Source organism: Harpegnathos saltator, unplaced genomic scaffold (assembly GCF_003227715.2).
Source record: "Harpegnathos saltator strain DR-91 unplaced genomic scaffold, Hsal_v8.6 scaffold93, whole genome shotgun sequence".
NCBI lineage: Eukaryota > Metazoa > Arthropoda > Insecta > Hymenoptera > Formicidae > Harpegnathos > Harpegnathos saltator.
This window is the reverse complement of record NW_020230721.1, coordinates 2901331-2920803: the sequence shown is the minus strand read 5'-3', so window position 1 is coordinate 2920803 and position 19473 is coordinate 2901331. Positions and strand designations below refer to the sequence as shown.

The 19473-nt window shown below is 37.0% G+C and overlaps 2 protein-coding genes across 2 annotated transcripts in view; one reads left to right on the top strand and one right to left on the bottom strand.

Moving 5' to 3' along the window:
• The first annotated feature begins 1338 nt into the window (after positions 1 to 1338).
• On the top strand, positions 1339 to 2968 carry LOC105188151 (uncharacterized). The gene is made up of 5 exons (XM_025307710.1): positions 1339 to 1398; positions 1601 to 1709; positions 1829 to 1986; positions 2103 to 2495; positions 2912 to 2968. Exons 1-5 carry the CDS (start codon positions 1339 to 1341, stop codon positions 2966 to 2968), a joined length of 777 nt encoding a protein of 258 aa, XP_025163495.1.
• Positions 2969 to 3223: 255 nt separating this feature from the next.
• Positions 3224 to 19473, bottom strand: part of DCX-EMAP (Doublecortin-domain-containing echinoderm-microtubule-associated protein) — a 31969-nt gene continuing 15719 nt past the window's right edge. The window contains exons 5-17 of the mRNA XM_025307730.1: positions 18911 to 19162; positions 18566 to 18682; positions 17019 to 17256; positions 15589 to 15884; positions 14089 to 14253; positions 12847 to 12942; positions 11564 to 11701; positions 11087 to 11347; positions 10333 to 10590; positions 8438 to 8600; positions 8102 to 8284; positions 7896 to 7991; positions 3224 to 6738 (exon numbers count right to left, since the gene is read on the bottom strand). Coding sequence (XP_025163515.1) covers positions 6470 to 6738; positions 7896 to 7991; positions 8102 to 8284; positions 8438 to 8600; positions 10333 to 10590; positions 11087 to 11347; positions 11564 to 11701; positions 12847 to 12942; positions 14089 to 14253; positions 15589 to 15884; positions 17019 to 17256; positions 18566 to 18682; positions 18911 to 19162 — 2532 coding nt within the window. The 3' untranslated portion in view covers positions 3224 to 6469. The remainder of the gene's footprint in view (positions 6739 to 7895; positions 7992 to 8101; positions 8285 to 8437; positions 8601 to 10332; positions 10591 to 11086; positions 11348 to 11563; positions 11702 to 12846; positions 12943 to 14088; positions 14254 to 15588; positions 15885 to 17018; positions 17257 to 18565; positions 18683 to 18910; positions 19163 to 19473) is intronic.

Sequence of the window (19473 nt, the reverse complement as noted above, 5' to 3'; positions counted from 1 at the left end):
TGTTGAAAGAAGAAAGGGCAAGAAAATGGGATAATTTCTTGAGAAACCAGCTTTTAAATTATTTAATAAATTGTTTAATTATTTTACATACCAGTTGTGGTTCCTCAGATTGAAATAGACAAATTGTAATATTATAATGTGCCACTGGTGTTTGATGAGCGATTGTACGAATTAGTGAATGATCCAAATTGGTGAATAAATCAGATGAGTGAAATGTTACATCTTGATCGTGAATGTTTATGAGTTATCGTTTTCGGGTCAATGGATTAAACCAATTTACCCTGGAATCGGCAAACTTGTGTGTGTGTGTGTGTGTGTGTGTGTGTGTGATGTATGGGTGTGAAAGAAAAATAAGAGAGAAATGAATAGATTTAACCAACTGATTTACTTACGTTTAGGCTTTTTGATTAGGCTTTTTGATTAGTGGACTTTAGGAGCGTTACGTACTGAACAACAATTGACAAACGAATAAAAAGGAGATAGGAGTCAGAGTGGAGAGGTTCGGTTATGTGACACTGGGCGAAACTGTATCTTAAAACAAACCTTTGTTTACCGGCTGAATACAACTGAGAGACTTATATATGAATTCAATGACAACTAGTGTGAATGGCAATTAAAATTTAAATTAGAACAAAATATAGATGGCAATTAAAATTTACAACGAACAATTGATGTAAAGTGTCAAAGATGATTTTGGGCATGTATGATAAGTTACAATAAACCGAGATTTGAATATTGTAAAGCAGTATTGGGAATTAAGTGAGCAGCGCGAACCGATTTCAAAGGCAACCCCCGCACTTCCCCCACTACCTGCCGAAACGTCCGGCCGAGCCGCCGATTGCGCGTGAGACGACCTGCCTCAGGCCTCAGGAACGATCTCATATATGATATAAAATGGGATCGCATCCTTCGTCAAATTAAAATTAAAATATTTATTTATGTTTAAAAAATAATTCTTACTCTCATTGATGATGAAATATTACGTTTTTATTTCTAATATAACAAATTCTCTTTAATAATAACATAGTGATGACAATAATTAAGAATATAATTATTAAAGTTGTGCCAATAGATTTCCACATCACCCATAAGGTACTATTGTTGATGCGTCTTTTTTTAAGTGGTTTCCCCAGTGGGCATACTCCACTAAAAATTAATAAAGATGAAATATATTACTCAGCAGGAAAGCGAAATGCTACATGGTGAGAAATATAAAAACGGAAGGGGAACAATAGGTACAGAGCAAAAAATAGTGTAAAAAATGTTATTTGCCGCAGAAACAGATATTTTCGAGGGAAAAAAATAAAGAAAAAGGAAAGAAAATCTTCTGGTTTAAGTATGGAGGTAGCATGGTGGCAGGGTGTGACAAAACCAGCTTCTGATTGGACGAAGGGTCAGGTAGGAAGATATATACCCTTACTGACACTGACCTCTGACTACATGCTAAATATCTCTTCTAACCAAACTGTCCAAGTCAAAAGACAAGATTCGGGTGTCCAGGGAAATGTTGGTGTGACAAATGTGCAGAATCGGTTGCTGGTTGGACGAAGGGTCAGATAGGTGGATCTGTATCCCTACTGATACTGATGTCCGCTTTCAGTCGTCTTCAGTCGATTTTCTTCAATCGTTGTTGAGTTACTCAGACGTCCACATCTCAGAACGCTCAGGTGAACCGAGTCGCGTTGTGATACTGTGTGATAATACTGAACGTAAGTTCTGTTTTTACGCGCACGACGGAGTTTTAAGTTTCTGTTGTAGTGCAGTCTGATTCCCTCCTCATCAAAAATTTGTGTATATAGATTTTAAGTTACATCTTCCGTCTTTCTAGATTCAAGAATTGCCACTCCTGTGACCAATATGTTCCCGGACGATTCCAAGATGAAATTTGTACCACTGGCTGCATATTCGACCGTTACCAGACGAACTTCTTCGATGCATGTCAAAAGCGACATATTAAAGAGGCCCGACGAACTTTCTGTCAGAAAGGTGAGTAAAGATACATATACATATGTAAGTTATAATACTGTTTATTTGGAATTTTTTTAGCCATCAATAACGTTTTCAACCATTTAATTTCGTGGTTTTCATTCGCTGTGTTTTAGTATGAGACTTACGCCAACTCGTCTGCGAAATACCAATTTACCGATTATGATGAGATTGAGCTGGTGCGTGAAGACGTTATATATGCTGCAAGCTTTTATTATATTATTAAACGTCCTGTAGCAGACAAGGAAAGAGCATCCAAACATAAAATATCTTTCAAACAAGAAGCAGATGTTGGACTGGAGGTAACTGTTACATTCGCAACGTGCAATGTTAGAAAATATCACGATATTAGCGACTCTCCTAAAACGGACGATATGGAAGAGCAGTATGCCTCGCTTGTTCAGGAGCTTCATAATCTAATGGAAACTGATGACGAATATGTAGCAGACAAGGAAAGAGCATCCAAACATAAAATATCTTTCAAACAAGAAGCAGATGTTGGACAGGAGGTAACTGTTACATTCGCAACGTGCAATGTTTCGAGCCACGTATTACCTTTTTTTTTTGGTAACGTAGGGGAAATCCATCATGGATACCCCCTCCCCTTGGGGGGGGAGGGGGTTATGTCGGACTCCTACCGACTAAAACCCCTGCGGGATGTCTACCTGTCGGGCCGTTGGGTGGGGAGTTAGGAGAACTGCTCCCGCATTCCCTCCCCAACCCCCCGGCCCTAGGGCTCAGCCACGTATTACCTATATTAGAATGGCTAATTAGAATGGTAAATTTGAACATAAGGAAATCTTCCAAGCGAAAAAAGTTATTTCTATAATTTATAATGAATTAATATTTGAATTTTTATAGTCATAAATAACAATTTCAACAATTTCAATTATTTAATTTTGTGATTTTTGTACGTTATTTTTAGTGTCCTTTATATGGTTTTTCTACTGGGAATGAACTGTTTGTTGATTTAGAGAATTGATAATCACGTAATTGGAGAGGACCAATCAGTAGAGAAGAAAAAGAAACTTTTAGGATACTCTTCCGCAGAAAAGTACCTGGCCATATTTAACTTTATTCAATATTTTCTTTATAAAGCACTTCATATTATATCAATATTTTATAATAAACGAACGTTATGCATTGTTAATTGTGTACTGTTATACATTATTTATCACCCTCTATTAACCCATTAATTAAAATACAAGTCATTGATCTTTTTGCATAATTAACTCATAATATTCTTTTTGCAACAAAAACCAATTGTATGTAACGTTTACAAATATATAGCTCTAAAGCATCTGCATGAAACTATGTAGATAAAGCGCATATCCTTCATTATAAAACAAGGTAAGTGGATTAATTGAATGAATAAGTGAATTAATTCTCGGAAATATTATTGCCCTTTGGGTCATTCGGCTCGACCTGTCACTATTCACCTTGTAACTTTTTTATTGTTACTTTCATGTCGAATGCGAATTACAAGGGGGATACCAGAAATTATTATGATTATGTTATTTAGTGTAATGTGCATAATTTATATTATAACTTTATCGTATTCTACATTAATAATTTTTACGTCGATATTACGTCGCAAACAGAATCTGCTCCTTGATCTGTTTTTTGTTTTTTTTGTTGTCTCATGGCTGCATCGAAAATCGGAATTTCATCATATGTACGCATTTATATTTGCGCGATATCCTTATACAAATTTATTCATTGAATTCAATTGTCCAATGATACAAGTTAAATATCAATCTCTTTTTAACTTTGTCATTTATTCATTGTAATTTATGTTTATTTTTGTTGCTGCTCATCGCCAATTATTTGTACCTATTCCTTTTGTTATCATATCTTGACGGTTTCCCTCCCAAGTAGAACACAAAATTATGATGACATCAAAGTGACGAGAAGATAATCGAATCATGATGAAAAAATTAGTTTTTCTCGTCATTTTGACGTCATCATGATTTTCTGTTCTGCGTGGGCTTGATGTCGCAAGTTCGATAAATAACAACATATTTACCGAGTTCATAAAACACTATGTAAAATTGTGAATAACACAGTTGCCAAAGATTTGTTAGTCGTTTGCAGAGTCGTGATAAAATTTCGAGCTCGATGCCTTGGCAGTGACGATCCTAAAAATCGCTTCTTAACACTATTGCGACAGTAAATACGAGAAACGTAAAGAAAAAGCTATGAGAGAGATAAAGGATCTTTTCTCTCACAGATCCTTCTTTCCTTTTCATTGATTTCCTTCGCTATCATTCATAAATATTCGCTTACTTACAGAAACATAAATTAAATTCTTCTGAAAAGTTTTAAAAATTTCTTAAGATAAATTATTATTCACATTCACCTGCCGGCTTTATACTTTAAATGAGAAGATTGTTTTCAAAGATTTTTATACATCCCCGAAAATTGCAAAAAAGAAATGTATTACAGCGAGCAAATAATTGTGAGTGATAGCGTATATCTATAAGAACTTTTACCAGTTATAATTTACGAAAAACATGTTCTTCTCTCATTCTTTCTCTTTTATATAATTACAATTTTCTTCTCTTTCAATATTATTTTTCTCTCTAAAAATATGCGAACAAAAATGGCCAGGCGGCGACGCGAAGAGGCGCATTGACCCGCAACAGCTCTTCACGCGACAAACAAACGTTCACACGTCATTCGTGTAAACATACAAAGGATGATGGCCGTATTTAAGCCAAAGGTCAAAACCGCTATAATTCTGCGAAGGATAAAATTTTATTATCATATAATATTCATAATAATATGAACAATCATCGTATATGATCGTTTAATTTTTAGCAGGGTGTAAATATTACTTTCTACGTACTCCTTTATATTTCTTCCTCAAGTGTATGTGTGTTCTCAATGATCTTTTTCAAGTTGATATTTTCGAAGATATTAGTCTGTCACATTTTACGTGCATCATTATTTCCACAGCACAAAAATTTGATCCCGACAAAATTCTACCGGTTTTGATTCTTAATTCAATCGTCCTATTTGACCGCGAGAGTGGGTGCATTTCATTGGACTTGTAGTGATATCTTAAATCTAATCGTGTTCAGGTTCAGGTTAGAATAACAATCAGTGAACTTTCAAAACACCCTCACTTGTTTCTCAGCTTAAGAATAGCAATTCAAGAATCAGCGCATCGTACACACGATACGATTGTATTGGAGAAAGAAACTTTAAAAGACGGGCCTAGAAAGATATAGCGGACTCGGAATATATATGTTAAAAAATATGGCAAAGGAAAAATATAATAGAGTTTTAAGATGTAACAATGTTTCTCCGCACTCACAATTAAATTCAGCCGATAACATTACGATAACAAAACGTATTGATCCGATCTTTCAGGGTTAAAGTCACCAAGGTGTGAATAATTTTGTAAGTGATCAACATACTTTCACACATGACCGTTTAAATATTGAGGGCAATTTTAGTTCACTGCTCACTTCTGAGCCCCGAACTCGTCTCTTAAAATCTACCAAGGGGCGCCAGCGCCCCGTATTCATTGGATTCTACGAATACACGGACGTTATGCCTGCTAAAAAGTGGCTGTTTTTCTTTTTTTACATTTCGTTGCGTCGACAGACATGCAAAAAATTGTCCCTGACGAAAAACTTGTCGAAACTTCAGAAAGAGGGACAATGACTCGGGACATCGTCATCGATCCCGAAGTCGGTACGGGCGGAAGTGACATTCCAAAATACAATCTTCTCCAAATTCGAAAGTACGCGCAACAGAATCAGAAAGCTTATTTCCGAACTGTTCATATGTCCATCAGTTTTATCTTCATGCAATAAAGATTAAATGCCATAAATATCTCTTCTCTTTGTTCCTTATTTTCTTTTAAGATATGGATTATTGAAGACACAGTCCAAGAACATCCAGAAATCAGTTTTCCAATTCTGAGAAAAAACTCGGTCGGTGGTAAAGGAAGATAGTGACTCTCCTGACAAAGACGTTTGCCGGAATGTCAGTACACAGAAAATTTACAATACAGAGTTACGACTCAAATATATCTTTCTTCTTTCCATCTTTTTGCTCTATCATCTATATCTTAGTTCGTATTCTTCGTATTTTCAGTATATATTTATTTTAACGTGGATTTTGACAAAAAGGGAATAGATAATTTTTGTATCGCAAACACACAATGTTGCGATAAGAAGTAATCAAAGGAATAATCACAATGGATAACTTTTGCATTGCAAATACACAATATTCTGATAAGGTAGAGATAATCAAAGGAATAATCATAGCAGATTTCTTTTTGATTTCATAAGATATTCGCAAAATATCTCTTCCTTTTTTTTCCAGATGAAACATTCGTCTTTTACGCCACATCTTCGTATTTGATATACTTTTTTAGGCACTGAAGATGCGAGCCGTAACGTTAATGATAAAGCAAAAAAAAGGATCGACAACCATCAGATTTCACTTTACTTTACGCTTTGTTCCCTTTCTATTCGTCGACCAATTCCCAAAGCATCAGTGCGGCATCGGTGCCGCCAACGGTGACAACATTCTGGTCGTTGTATAAGAATCTGGCACACGCCACCAGCGAGCTGTACACCTTTTCCTCCACGTACTCCGCTTTAGCACTAGTACACGGATATCGGAAGAGCCTCAAGTAACCTTCGGCATCTCCGCTAACTAACATATCGTGAGCAGCTGATCTGCTGGAGGTAGTGACCACCGTCGTCAGAGGATAGTAGCGGTTATTCCACATACCTGTGGACAATTGCAAAGTTTAGTCTGATAGTAGTTTAATTTGACGTAATAATTGATGATTTAAAATTCGCCAGGTAAGACAAATATCGTAAAAGTATATCGCTAAAAAATGGACATGTTTTATATACGAGATAGTGTATAGTGGTGTATAGTGTAGATACGTAGATAGTGTATTGTATAAAGCAAAATAAATGACTACACAGGATGTATCTAAACTCTACTGACGAACCCGCAGGATAGGTATAGAGATCCTCAAATAATTTCTAAGATACAGTTGCCGCAGTCTCAAAAAATATATTCCTTTCATTAAATACTTTATTCGAGTTGCCAACGTTAATTTATTGCTCGGAGTACAGCGTGAAAAATCCTAGAGTGATTTTTCCCTAAATGCAAGCGAGGAAATATAAAAACGAAATCAGGTTTAGGGCGAACAGATGTGCTGGAAAGATACCTGAGATGTTTACTAAAGCAGGTTCCCAGGAAACATAATAAATAGTCAGACCGAGCTTCTCTTTAAAACTACATCATTAAGTCTGGCAACATTTTCGAAATCTGCAAGATCTACCTGTATTTAGTCGAAAAGCCAGGTAGTAAGGGTTCTGCTCGATTAAGTTCTTGTTGGGTCGTTTCTACGTACAAAAAAAAAGAAATAAAAAATGTTTTAATAAATATATACCTTTAAACAGCTTAGCTTTTAAGATGTAGCCGTCGTAATCTCAAAAAATATATTTTATTCATTAAATCATTTACAAAAAAGAACATAAATAACTAGATATATACCATTATAAATTAATAACTAGATATATACCATTATAAAAATTAAAAATTTCTGCCACATCTACGAACTCTTCGAAAGTGTAGACATTTATAAGGTATGTGTCAATAAGAAATAATATGCTTATTTTTAATCCGCTCATTGCGATTTGTTTTCTCTCATTGGTTATCTTCTAAAGGCTAAATCTCAAAAATCAATCTTTTGTTTGTATATGTTTATTCAAATATTTTTACTTATTTTTCAGCACAGTTTATCTTCCAGCAAGTTTGTCGGTTTAGATACATCCTGTATATTCGAGCAACGACCACCTTTCTATTTACGTCATTTTGTGATATATTTTTTGTGATATATACTCGAAATAATTGAGAGCTTTTTGACTAACCAGAAACCATATAACCAACGGTGCAGTTGTGAGTGTACCATTTAACGTCCTTCATGACCAACGGGCTCTTCTCCGACGACAATACTTTGACGTCCCCTTAAAATAAAAATCACGCGACCGATTTGATATGATTTATCTTATACGCAAAGGAGATTACTTCTTTTCTATAACCAACCAAACGAATAAATTCATGATAAGTAACTTACAAAACACGAGATCGTAGTCCTGAGTGACGGTCTGGAGGAAACGGCTGTCGGAACTCCAGTCGAGCTGGACCAATGGCTGTGTGCCACGGATCTTGTTACTCTTCTTGTATGAAAATCCGTCTCGCGACACTCTGAAGAGATATACACTGCCGTTCTGGGAACCCATGGCTACTATCTCTCCGGCTGATAGCGACAGAATATTAAAACACGTTATTACACAAATATGCAACCCGTGGTGATACTCCATGCTTATAGAATTAGATAATTTCAGTTTGTCTTTTGTGCAGTACAGACGAGCGATCGTTAAAAACGGAAGGGGAGATACTTGTATCGTACTGGGATTGTATCCAATGCAAGACAGTGGGGACCCACACACCCGCAGGGTCGCCACGGCGGCACCGGTGTCGGCCGCCAGCACCAAGAGGTGACCCTCCGACGAGCCCGCCGCGAGTGCCACGCCGAACGGGTGGAAGGCGATACAGATGCATTCAAAGCCCACCTGCGCGGTAGATTACAGCGCGAGGTAAACGATAAGTAGCACTTTCAGCTATCGGATATATCTTCCGCGATGAGATTTATTTTATCCAGAAAAAGTATTCTATTTGTAAAGTGATTTTTCCCACAGTTCTCATATTCCAAGCAGAGCCTTTTCCAGAAAAAGGATTTCTCTTTCGATAAAGCGATTAACATGAAGCATTCATCTAAAATTTATCAAATATAGATGGAGTCAGAAGTATATGTATATATATATACACAGGGTGTCCCATTTTAAAGGACCAACTCAAATAGCTCAGAAACACTGCGTTAAATCGAGAAATGCTTAAGACAAAAGTTATTTAGCTCGAAGGGGGACATAGGACAGAGATAGTATTTTGTTTATAGATGGCGCCACTTTCGAGATATTCACTAATTATCAATTTTCTTAAATGGAAATCCCGATTTTTTATTATATCATCTTTTTCTACCAATTAATTTAAATAACTTTTGTCTGAAACATTTTTTTATTTGCTTAATATATTTTGAGATATTTAAGGAAAACTTGATAACTTTTCCAATATTTACCTTACGATATCTCATTAATTATTCGACAAAAGAAAAAATAGTATTAGATTTTTTTACTTTATTTATTATCAAGAATATATTATTATAATAGTGCCTTAACTTTTATTAACTTATCGACCTTTGGAAATTTCAAAATTATTAAATTAATAAAAGTTAGGGCACTATTATAGTAGTATATTCTTAATAATAAATAAAATAAAAAAGACTAATACTATTTTTTCTTTCGACGAATAGTTAGCGAGATATCGTAAGGTAAATGTTGGAAAAGTTATCAAGTTTTCCTTAAATATCTCAAAATGTATTAAGCAGATAGAAAAATGTTTCAGACAAAAGTTGTTCAAATTAATTGGTAGAAAAAGATGATATAATAAAAAATTTGGATTTCCATTTAAGAAAATTGATAATCAGTGAATATCTCGAAAGTGGCGCCATCGATAAACAAAATGCTATCGCTATCCTATGTCCCCCTTCGAGCTAAACAACTTTTGTCTTAAGCATTTCTCGATTTAACGCAGTGTTTCTGAGATATTTGAGTGGGTCCTTTAAAATGGGACACCATGTATATTACTTTTCGCTATAAATTATAATAATTTTTTCAAATTAATTGGTATAACTAATAAGAATAAAGTACAATAAGAATAAATAATAATCCTTTTGAAAAAAGATTAAATAATCTGTGTATGAGAGAAATTTATATTTAAATCAATAAGATTTACATTATATATAATCCCTATAACTTTAAGAATAATGTGTTTATAATATTTCTCTGTTAATCTTAGAGAAATCCTTTTGAGGTCATGCATAAGAATAAAATCCTCTAAAATTTAGATGATTCCGCTTGTTCCGAAATTATTTTATTCCGGGCGTTCTAATACCTTTCCACAATAAATAAAAGGCACTCGACTGTATATAACGTTTTGAAATATTTCTTCAGTAAAAGATTTTCCTTACATGTGTCTCATATTAGACATTTCAACACTTTCTCTAAACGTTTTATAAATATTTTAAAAATATATTAAAAAATTATTATAATATAAGCTTTCCAAATATTGCAAATATGTTTTAGAAATATCGGTATATTTATGACAATTTATTATGACAATTAGCGCGTAATTCAATTCGACTGTAGAAATAATACCGCGTCATCGCTCTGAACTTCTCGAGCTTACTTGTGTGGTCCAAAGAAGCTTGTGCCTTCGCCATAGGGCGATGTTCTTGTCGTGGCCTGCGGTAGCGAACACCTCGTCGTCAGGGTGGACCGCCAAACCCCAGAGTTGTCTACCGTGACCGAACACTACTTGGTTGAACCTTCTTTGCAAGGAACCTTCCAGGATGTTGTTTCGCGTCGTCCCGACGTAAATATTGCCGTCATTTCTGCCAGGACGTTGAGGATATATACTGCGCACTCCACCTACCAATTCTGGTAGCTGCAGTGAAAAATTAGATCCATTTTTAGATGCTGATTGCCATAGGTGGCTGGTTCTTCGATTTATTATGATGGCGCGCGATTAGTCGTTAATACGTATAAACACGAAGCTTTCTGTTTATCACGCTTAATACTCCTTCACATTATTTTAGTCTAAAATAAAGATAATTTAAGAATTTGAAAATAAAAAAATGTGAGAAAATGAAGGAAAAATCGATTACGGGCAAAACGGGAAGAAAACTAGAAATAAAATTAATTCATAGAGCGAAAATTTAAGTAATATATAAATTATAGGATAAGCATTGTAAGATTAAAAACAATTATAAATTTAATGACTCAATTAATTGTTCATAATTAATTTTAACATTTGCAATTAATTATATTTGTAATTATTTATTACGATTATAATTGCTTATAATTAATTATAAATAATTGCCGCGATTATAGATATAACAACAATTACATGAATGAAATGTTTATGGGGAATCTGCACTCACCTTCGTGTCAGTGATGCGTTTATAGTTCTGCAATGAGTCCCAAGCGGCGATCTTGCGGTCCTTTTCACCGCCAGAGAGCAACGTACCCTCCGATAACATGACAAGGGAACTGATACCTTTGTTGTGCGCTTCGAACTCCATTCGCACGAAATACGCGCCGTCCGCGTCCACCGAGTACACGGTGATGAAGCCGTCGCTGTCCGCCGTCACCACGTCGCCATCCTGCTCGAACTGGATGCTCGTCACGTGCGTGCGCGATGGCTGAAGATATTGCAAATTAGACATAATAAAAATTAATCAGGCGCCTCTGGCATAAAACATATTATCTCAGTTGATAGCAAGTTCAGTCTCCTAGCTTTTTTAATTATAATCTACTTTTTAGAGTAGGATCGTTCAAATTGTATCAAAGGCTGAAACAATTGACTGCATACGCTAAGAGTTAAAAAGGTAAGCAATATGTTCCAGATATGGACTTACAGGTTTGATAATGTCGGTCCGTTCGAAGAAACCATCTTTTCGACGATTCCAAAAGGTCAGATGACCGCGTCCATGCGTTATTAAAAGATTATCGTCCAGCGGATGAAACGCCGCACCTGTGAGATCCTCTTGCATGGTCTGCGAATTTAAACTGATAAGAATACACGAAACCTGTCTAACAGACGAGGAATGTAAAAAATGTGAGATGAATACCCACATAGCCAAGACTGCTAAAGACAAATTTTTTAGATTGTGCATTGGTATAATTTTTACAATAATGAGATATAATTTACTGTGTCAGACAGCGTACTTAGAAATCAGACAGAAACCGTGCCGAACTGCGTCGTGATATGATGGCTAAAAGTCGGATAAAGTCGATATTAGGCTGAAGAAAAATGAAAAGAGGAAAGGTAAAGAGAAAAAAAAGAACAAACTTAAGTACTGACACGACGTGTCGACGAAAGGCAAATCGTCAGAAATCAGACTTATCAAAAGACATACTGAGGTAACAGAAGTATTAATCACTTAAACTATAAAATTAATCAAATGACTAATTTCAGGATCATCATTTATCTAGTTGCGAAACGGTTTGAATGGCTTTGTATATATATATATATATATATATATATGTATGTATGCAATAAATAAGTATTATAATGAATTTATAATATTTACTCGATAAATAAATAATATAAATAAACAATATTAATATAAAAAATAAATTTATTTTACATACATATTTAATAGTAAAATTTCTTTATAGTTAGGAATATGAATATAATCTTGTTACTACTTGTTACTATCTTGTTACTATATGTCTAATTAGAGAATTTTTTACTATAGCACGAAAGTTCAAACAGCTAATAAATTTTAGAATCTGGGTCCTTTTTCTACATACAGCACCACCATAGCAAGCTGCATTCTATTTTTGTTACCCTTGTTACTCTGTGTCACACCGTGACGGCACATCGTACACGCTTTTGGCTCGTAGAACTCAAACAATAATAGAGCACAACAGTAAGACAAACCTGTCCTATTGTAAACCTGTCCTTCGTTATACCATGACGGCACGTCGTGTATGGTTTTTACTGCTCTCCTGCGATGGCATTATATCGGCAGATTATACTGACAGAAAGCAAGATTAATGAGGATACAATGGACAGGAGGAGAGTCTTGGACATCCTAGGATTGCTCATGATTTATGATCTGCCGGCATGTTGTCGGTATCCTAATGTTCGGCTAATCTCTGGCTGTTGACATATGTTCCGCATTTTAGAACTTACCGCCACTTTGCCCAACAGATGACCCCATTGCCATTGCCATACCGAAAGTATGGCCTCTCTTCCAGCGTCCACGGCAAGCACGTAACTACCGCCATTCTGTATGAGATAATAAAAATAGCTGTCACTGTTAAAAACGAGAAAAGCAATGAGAAGTTTAACGATGGAAAGTCATCAAGATAAAATCGAAGAAGCTTATCTCCAATGAAATATATATCTCGGTCTTTTTTCTTTACTTAACCCTTTCACTGTTAAATTAACTTCCCTTGAGAAAATTATTAAAATATTTGATCCTACGTTTTTTTGGGTCGCTGATTACGAATCTAAAGTCAGATTTGCAAAATTCAAAATGGCGGACTCAAGATGGCGATTATGATGTACAAAATTAATGAAAATTCCAATTATTATTAAATAATGACCAAGTCGTTATAAGAACATATGATTCTAGACGATGGAACTCGATCGAGCTGGAACAAATTTATGTGAGAAAATGTTCAATACTGCAAATTTATGCTTATTAAAGATTAAACATTCATTTTTGAATAAAATAATATTGATAGTATAGATAAGAGATGGAAATACAGAATGAAAAAACTACGAAAATAGAGCTAAAAAGTGCAAAACAATCCAATTTCGGCCGTTTTTGTAGAAATACTTGTTTATAAAAAAAATCTAACCTGCAAAAAAATACTGGAAAAAAATATATGTTTTTGTACAACATCAGAAAAATATTTGATGAAAATTTCAGACTTCTACATTCAATATTCTCCGAGGAATCAATTTTTTCCTAAAAAAAGCATTTTTCTTCAACTTTAATTTGTTATAAATAATCACAAATGAATAATTAGGTATAAAAACCTATTGGAGTATGTTGAACAACTATTCAGTTATTTGGAAAACTCAAATCCCCGATTAGTTCTTCAAAATTATGCGATTTACAACGCAAAATTGAATCAAGAAAAGGTTGGAAATATACTTCTCACTAACAATGAAAGGGTTAAAGAAATTAATTCGAAAATATTGCTTCTTATTTATGAATAACATTTATTAGCATTTAAGTTAAATCTGCGAAAGATGGATTTACAAATTTTAGACGCGTAACGAGCGCTAATATATCCTTTCTGATTTACGAGCTGAACGCGGAACGGATTTTCATACAAGATCGAAACTTGGGACTGAAAAGAGCGCGCGTCATGCATTGTTAGAGATGAGTGGCTTTTCACAAAGCCTCTGCGGGATGCTTACCAATTGTGAAAACGCAAGCGCCGATACGCCCATTTGAAACTCAGTCATGCCGAACACGTAAAGGGTGAGAAGGGTCTCCGTGGACCAGATGCGCACGTGTGGCTGCGCTTTTCTGTGTCTGCCGGCTCTTTGACCCGACGCCACGAGTTCTCGGCTGGGGTGAACCTGCAGAAATGGCTTGTTTCGTTCACAGTAAACATTTCAACGTGACAATTTTTCCCAGGGAAACTGGACAGTTCCGTCCTCGTCAGGTAACAATCATCCCGATCAGTAACAGTCGGCCCAATTATTTCAGAAATACGATATGGTAGCGACTGAAGGAGGAAAGAATTTCCGCCTTAAAGCAAGCGTCTTATCTTAGAAAAAACTCATGCGGGTAATCAATTGGGTGATGTCCTCGTCAAGTAACAATCATTCCGATCAGTGACAATCGGCCCAATTTTTTTCAGAAATACGATATGGTGGCGACTGAAGGAGGGAAGAATTTCCACCTTAACCTTTTAACGCCTGACTTTTTTATAAGTGTTTTAAGGATAAAATTTGAGTCTTTTTGAACTGAGACTATAAGTAGTGATAACCAAAAAGATATCAGAATTTTATATCTACGAAAAACTATCTTCTGAATAAATGAGTACATGAAGTTTCCGCTTTTCGTCTGTTGGTTTCGTTAGTTTGGCTTTTTTATCGTTTGTTTTTTGTTTATTGGTAAATATGACTTGGATCCTAAAAGCATATACGAAATGAGCAACCTATACAGAGAAAAATGAAGGGTAATCTATATGACATAACTCTGATAGTAAGTTTGACATTTTTGAGCTGAAAGTTTACTATATTTGTGAGTGAAGTTTATCATTCAGAGCGTCAAGCTTATTATTTCAGAAGAATATCTTATCACCATAAAATATCTTATAGGTAGTCAATTATCCCTTCATTTTTCGCCGCATAAAAAACTGTAGGTCACCAGTTTTCACGAAAATAGGTTGATTTCTTAATTCCTGTGTCCACCGTAATGGATTCGTCATTTTGAACTTCTGTATTCTTTTAATTTCACACTTTGCATCTGAGAAAGCTTCCAAATATATAAAGTTATAACAGATACCAATCTATTCATTTATATTGCACTTCTAGATGTCAGTAACAATGCCACGAATAACTATGCTTACTTGGAATTTGACAAAACATGTTATCATTAAAACTGAGTTAAAAAACAGACCAAACCGAATCTACATACAATCTATATACCATTTTTAGAAGAAGAATTCACCTTTACAGTGGTGCAAAGAAAACGAAAATATCTCCTTTTTTGACTAAGTTATGGATTCTTAAATGCGTTTCTGGTAGCTATAGTTACTAGAAGCCCTTAAAGTACCAGTAGGCGTTAAAGGGTTAAAGCAAGCGTCTTATCTTAGAAAAAAAACTCATGCGGGTAATCAATTGGGTGATATCCAAAGCGAGTCGGGATTTTTGCACGATCGAACTCGAAAATCCACTTCCGTCTACCTCCATGCACGTGATATCCTCCGTATGACCGATGTAGTGCCGCTGCGCGTTCTCTTCCCGATCGAAGAGTATAGCCACCGCGGCGACGTAATACAACAATTCGCCGCTGGGCAAGACCCAGAGATTCCGACGGGTGTCGGTGCCTCGATAGCCGTACACCCACTCCAGCTGCAGCTTCTTCTCCGGCGGCGAGTTGTCGACGGGCGGTAAGTGCGAAGGCGGGTAGAAGGAGCGTCTGAGTCCTCTAATTGTCACCCTGGCTGGCTCCTCGCGCAACACCTCCACTACGCTGTAATCTGTACCACCCGAAAAAAGTAATCTATTCGTAAAGTGATTTTTCCCATAGTCTCATATTCTAAGCTAAGCCTTTGATAGAAAAAGGATTCCTCTTTCGATGAAGCGATTAAAGTGAACCATTCATCTGAGATTTATATTAGATATTATTCTAACTGTTTTCCTCTTATTTCAAGAAGATTTCCTGTTATATCAAGAGGAACGCCTGTCGGCGTTTTTTTCCTTCCATCTACTCACACAGAGATATTCTCTCTGTGCATATAACGATCGTTGCTGCATTTATATTTTATGAACAACATCTAGACTATCTAGAGCAAAGGAAAAGAGAAGAGAGATCGTTATTCAGTTTGTGTTTTCCCGTTTGTTCCGTCATGAACGAAATTCAAGAATTTTTGAAGAAAATCAACTTAAAGACATACCGGTCCACATTTCAGCGCAAGTACATACATATATCCATTTATCGTATCGCGTTGTACATTACATTAAATGTCATTTAGAGTACTTAAAATTACAAATTTAAATTTTTTCCTACTTTTTCAGCAGAAAATAAAAAAAATTGAACAAGAATTTTTTCCAAAGGATTTCATAAGAATTTATTTCCTCTCCTTTCCCTATAAAGGAACGTATAATCAGTAAGAATAAAGTACAGTAAGAATAAATAATAATCTTCTTAAAAAGAGGTTAAGTAATTTGTATATAAGAGGAAATCTATATTAAAATCAATAAGATTTGTATTATATTTATAACATATAATTCCTCTAACTTTAAGAATAATATATTTATAAGATTTTCCTCTTAATTTTAGAGGAATCCTCTTGAGGCTATATATAAGAATAAAATCCTCTAAAATTTAGATGATTCCGCTTGTTTTGAAGTTACTTTTTCTTGGATGCATAAAAGTGCGCTGGTTCTCAATTAAAGCGACAAAGCTGATGACAATAAAATTACCAAAGTCGCAAAATTAAAAATATTAGTTGTAGTACTTGCGACTTTATTCAGGTCCTGCTTCTTTTTGACATCACTTGTATAATAATTCTTAAGCTTTTGTTAATTTCATTATTTTTATCGAGGACTCACATTGAAATTGAAACGTGTGAGAATTTGACACTTTCGTTCAAAAATTAGATTGACCGCGTTTTTACCGTTCACTCGAACAACTTCGGAGTCGGCGGCGTATAGAGCTCGAGGTCTGCTCTTGCTGCGTGCCCTTCTCTGACGGCCGACCTCTTCGACGACAGGGGGTGGACCACGCGACCGCGACCTCCGCGCCGGGGACGTCGTGATGGCGCCGGTCACGCCGAGGACCGACCCTGTGCCGAGATAAAACGTGTCTACGTCGGCGAATTCGTTCCTCAGCTGCGAAAAGCTCCTCACCTGATGGCAAATTGCGAAAAGGATTTTCTGCGCTTGATCGATATAAGCAAGGAGCTGCTATAGAGTTCTCCCGCTTGTTCGTAGAGCGAAACTGTAAAATATTCTATCAACTGCGGAAAAAGGGAGAAAAAAGTAGCCTGAAAGCTGGTGCCAATTTGACTCGACCCTCCTCCTCATTCTTTCTAATACGAAACGATTCGCGTTCGTGTAATCGCTTACGCGAATTATCGACTTACGTCACATTGAATGCGAAATCACAGACGCTTGTGATGTAACACACAAAAAGAGAGAGGGGGAGAGAGAGAGAGAGAGAGAGAGAAAGAGAGAGAGAGAGAGAGAGAATAAGAGGGGTCGATGATGTGCTTCGCTAAAGAAAATTGGCGAGACATTTGAAATTCATATATGATCGTGACCTGGAAAAGATGGATCTCTGACCTTTTTATACACGTAGGGCCACATCCGTCCCACTTACACGACCACACAGCCGCACGTTATTCAGAGAGAGAGAGAGAGAGAGAGAGAGAGAGAGAGAGAGAGAGAGAGAGAGAGAGAGAGACGTATAATCATGTAATTTGTTACATTGTCAAAAATACGGGTGTTACGTCACGCTCTACGTCACGTTTTGCCCTTCTCGATCTTTGATCGCGACACACAGATTCGAGCGTCGGTTGTACGGCGAATTGTAGGTCGAGAAAAATATTTCTACAAGCGCACTCGCGCTCGAGCAGAAACATCTCGACGCGTTATATGATCGATCGTATCACGCTACGATCAGCGAGAGAGCGTAAGCGGAGAGTAAATCTCTTTTCACGTTCGCGCGCGGCCCCATTAGCGGCTTCCGTACGCAAAACGCGCGAGCACAAGGCGAGCGCCTTTCGAAAGCGACTTATGGGACGACAGGCAATCGCTTTATTTCGCGGGGTCTCGAGTGCCGACCCCGTTATCGTCACGCTTCTCACACCCTCGTTACCCCGTTGCGGCATACATATTTATAGACTAACGTTGCTCGAGTCGATTTTGCGAGTATGATGCCGATACTTCGGGATTTACATACGTTCCCTTCTTTTCCCTTTTTTTTCTCTTCTCACGGAGACCTTCGGATCACGCACTCGCCGCGAATATAAAAGCGCGCCGACCGCGAATAAGTCGCGTTACATTTGCGAGAGTCAACGTTCAACTTCTCGACGCGTAACTTCTCGACTACGTGGATAAATTGTATAATATAAACAGACATGCTCCTCAGTTTATCATTTTTAATGCTTTAATGTTCGATGCGAAAGTAAGCCTATTAGTTTAAATAATAACTGACCTCTTGTCCTGAAACGGTGAACATCCTCTTAGCTCCGTTCATCTTCAGCACTTGGCCGAGGTCCTCGAGGACCTCCTCGAAGGGTTGCGAGGTACGGAGATTCAGCAGGACTCGGCACTGACAAAGTTAGATTCGTCGTATGTAACAAGCATCGCTTACAATTCCCATTATCGTGTCAAAAGGATTGTCGCGAAATTTCAGAGGCGGCGCTCGACCGTCCACGATCAGGGACGCGGGGGGCTTGCCGCTAAAATGTCGTTGACATAGTTCTATCCGAAATGCCGTCGTATATCATATTTCACGTGCACAACGACCCCCGTATCGAGCGAACGGCCTCTCTCGTACCTGCACGGTGTGATCGTGGTTGTTGACAATGCGGATGACACGGCCCGACGAGGGTTTTCCACCCCCGCCTGGGGGCGGCGCCTCGTCACTGATGGAAGCCTTCCTACTGAGACTCGCCACTGCTGGCGGTCTACTTTGCCATCCGCCACCGACCCCACTTCCGGTCCCTGCGACGCCGCTCCTGCTGCCCCCGCCGCCTCCGGGAGCGGGAGCTGTGTACCAGGTATTGTTCTTCTTCCCGTAGCTGGCCGGCTGTTGAGAAAAAAAAAGGTACTTGTTAGTACAACTTGAGGCATCCCTCGAATCTCGCCTGTTTATCTTATCGTCAATTACTGCGTCCGTGTTGTCACTTCGAGGTCGTTAAGTCGTCGCAACCGAAGGACCTCCTCATGTATTATTCAATTATTGATTTTATAATATCGAACGTCTTACTTCAGTTACGTATTTCAGATTTTTTTACTCAGTCGTTGACGGAAGCAACCCTTCGCGAACGGAATTGCATTATAAAAGTATCGGATATATGTTTGTAAAGTAGAAAGGACGTTTGCACAACTTCTCCCCCA

Bases quoted from the DNA above. Each gene is read 5' to 3' on its own strand.
- LOC105188151 (XM_025307710.1), top strand. From the start codon at position 1,339: ATGGAGGTAGCATGGTGGCAGGGTGTGACAAAACCAGCTTCTGATTGG. The intron at 1,399-1,600 runs GTAGGAAGATAT...GTCCGCTTTCAG, and splicing joins CTGATTGGACGAAGGGTCAG to TCGTCTTCAGTCGATTTTCT. The intron at 2,496-2,911 runs GTAACTGTTACA...CGTTATTTTTAG, and splicing joins AAGCAGATGTTGGACAGGAG to TGTCCTTTATATGGTTTTTC.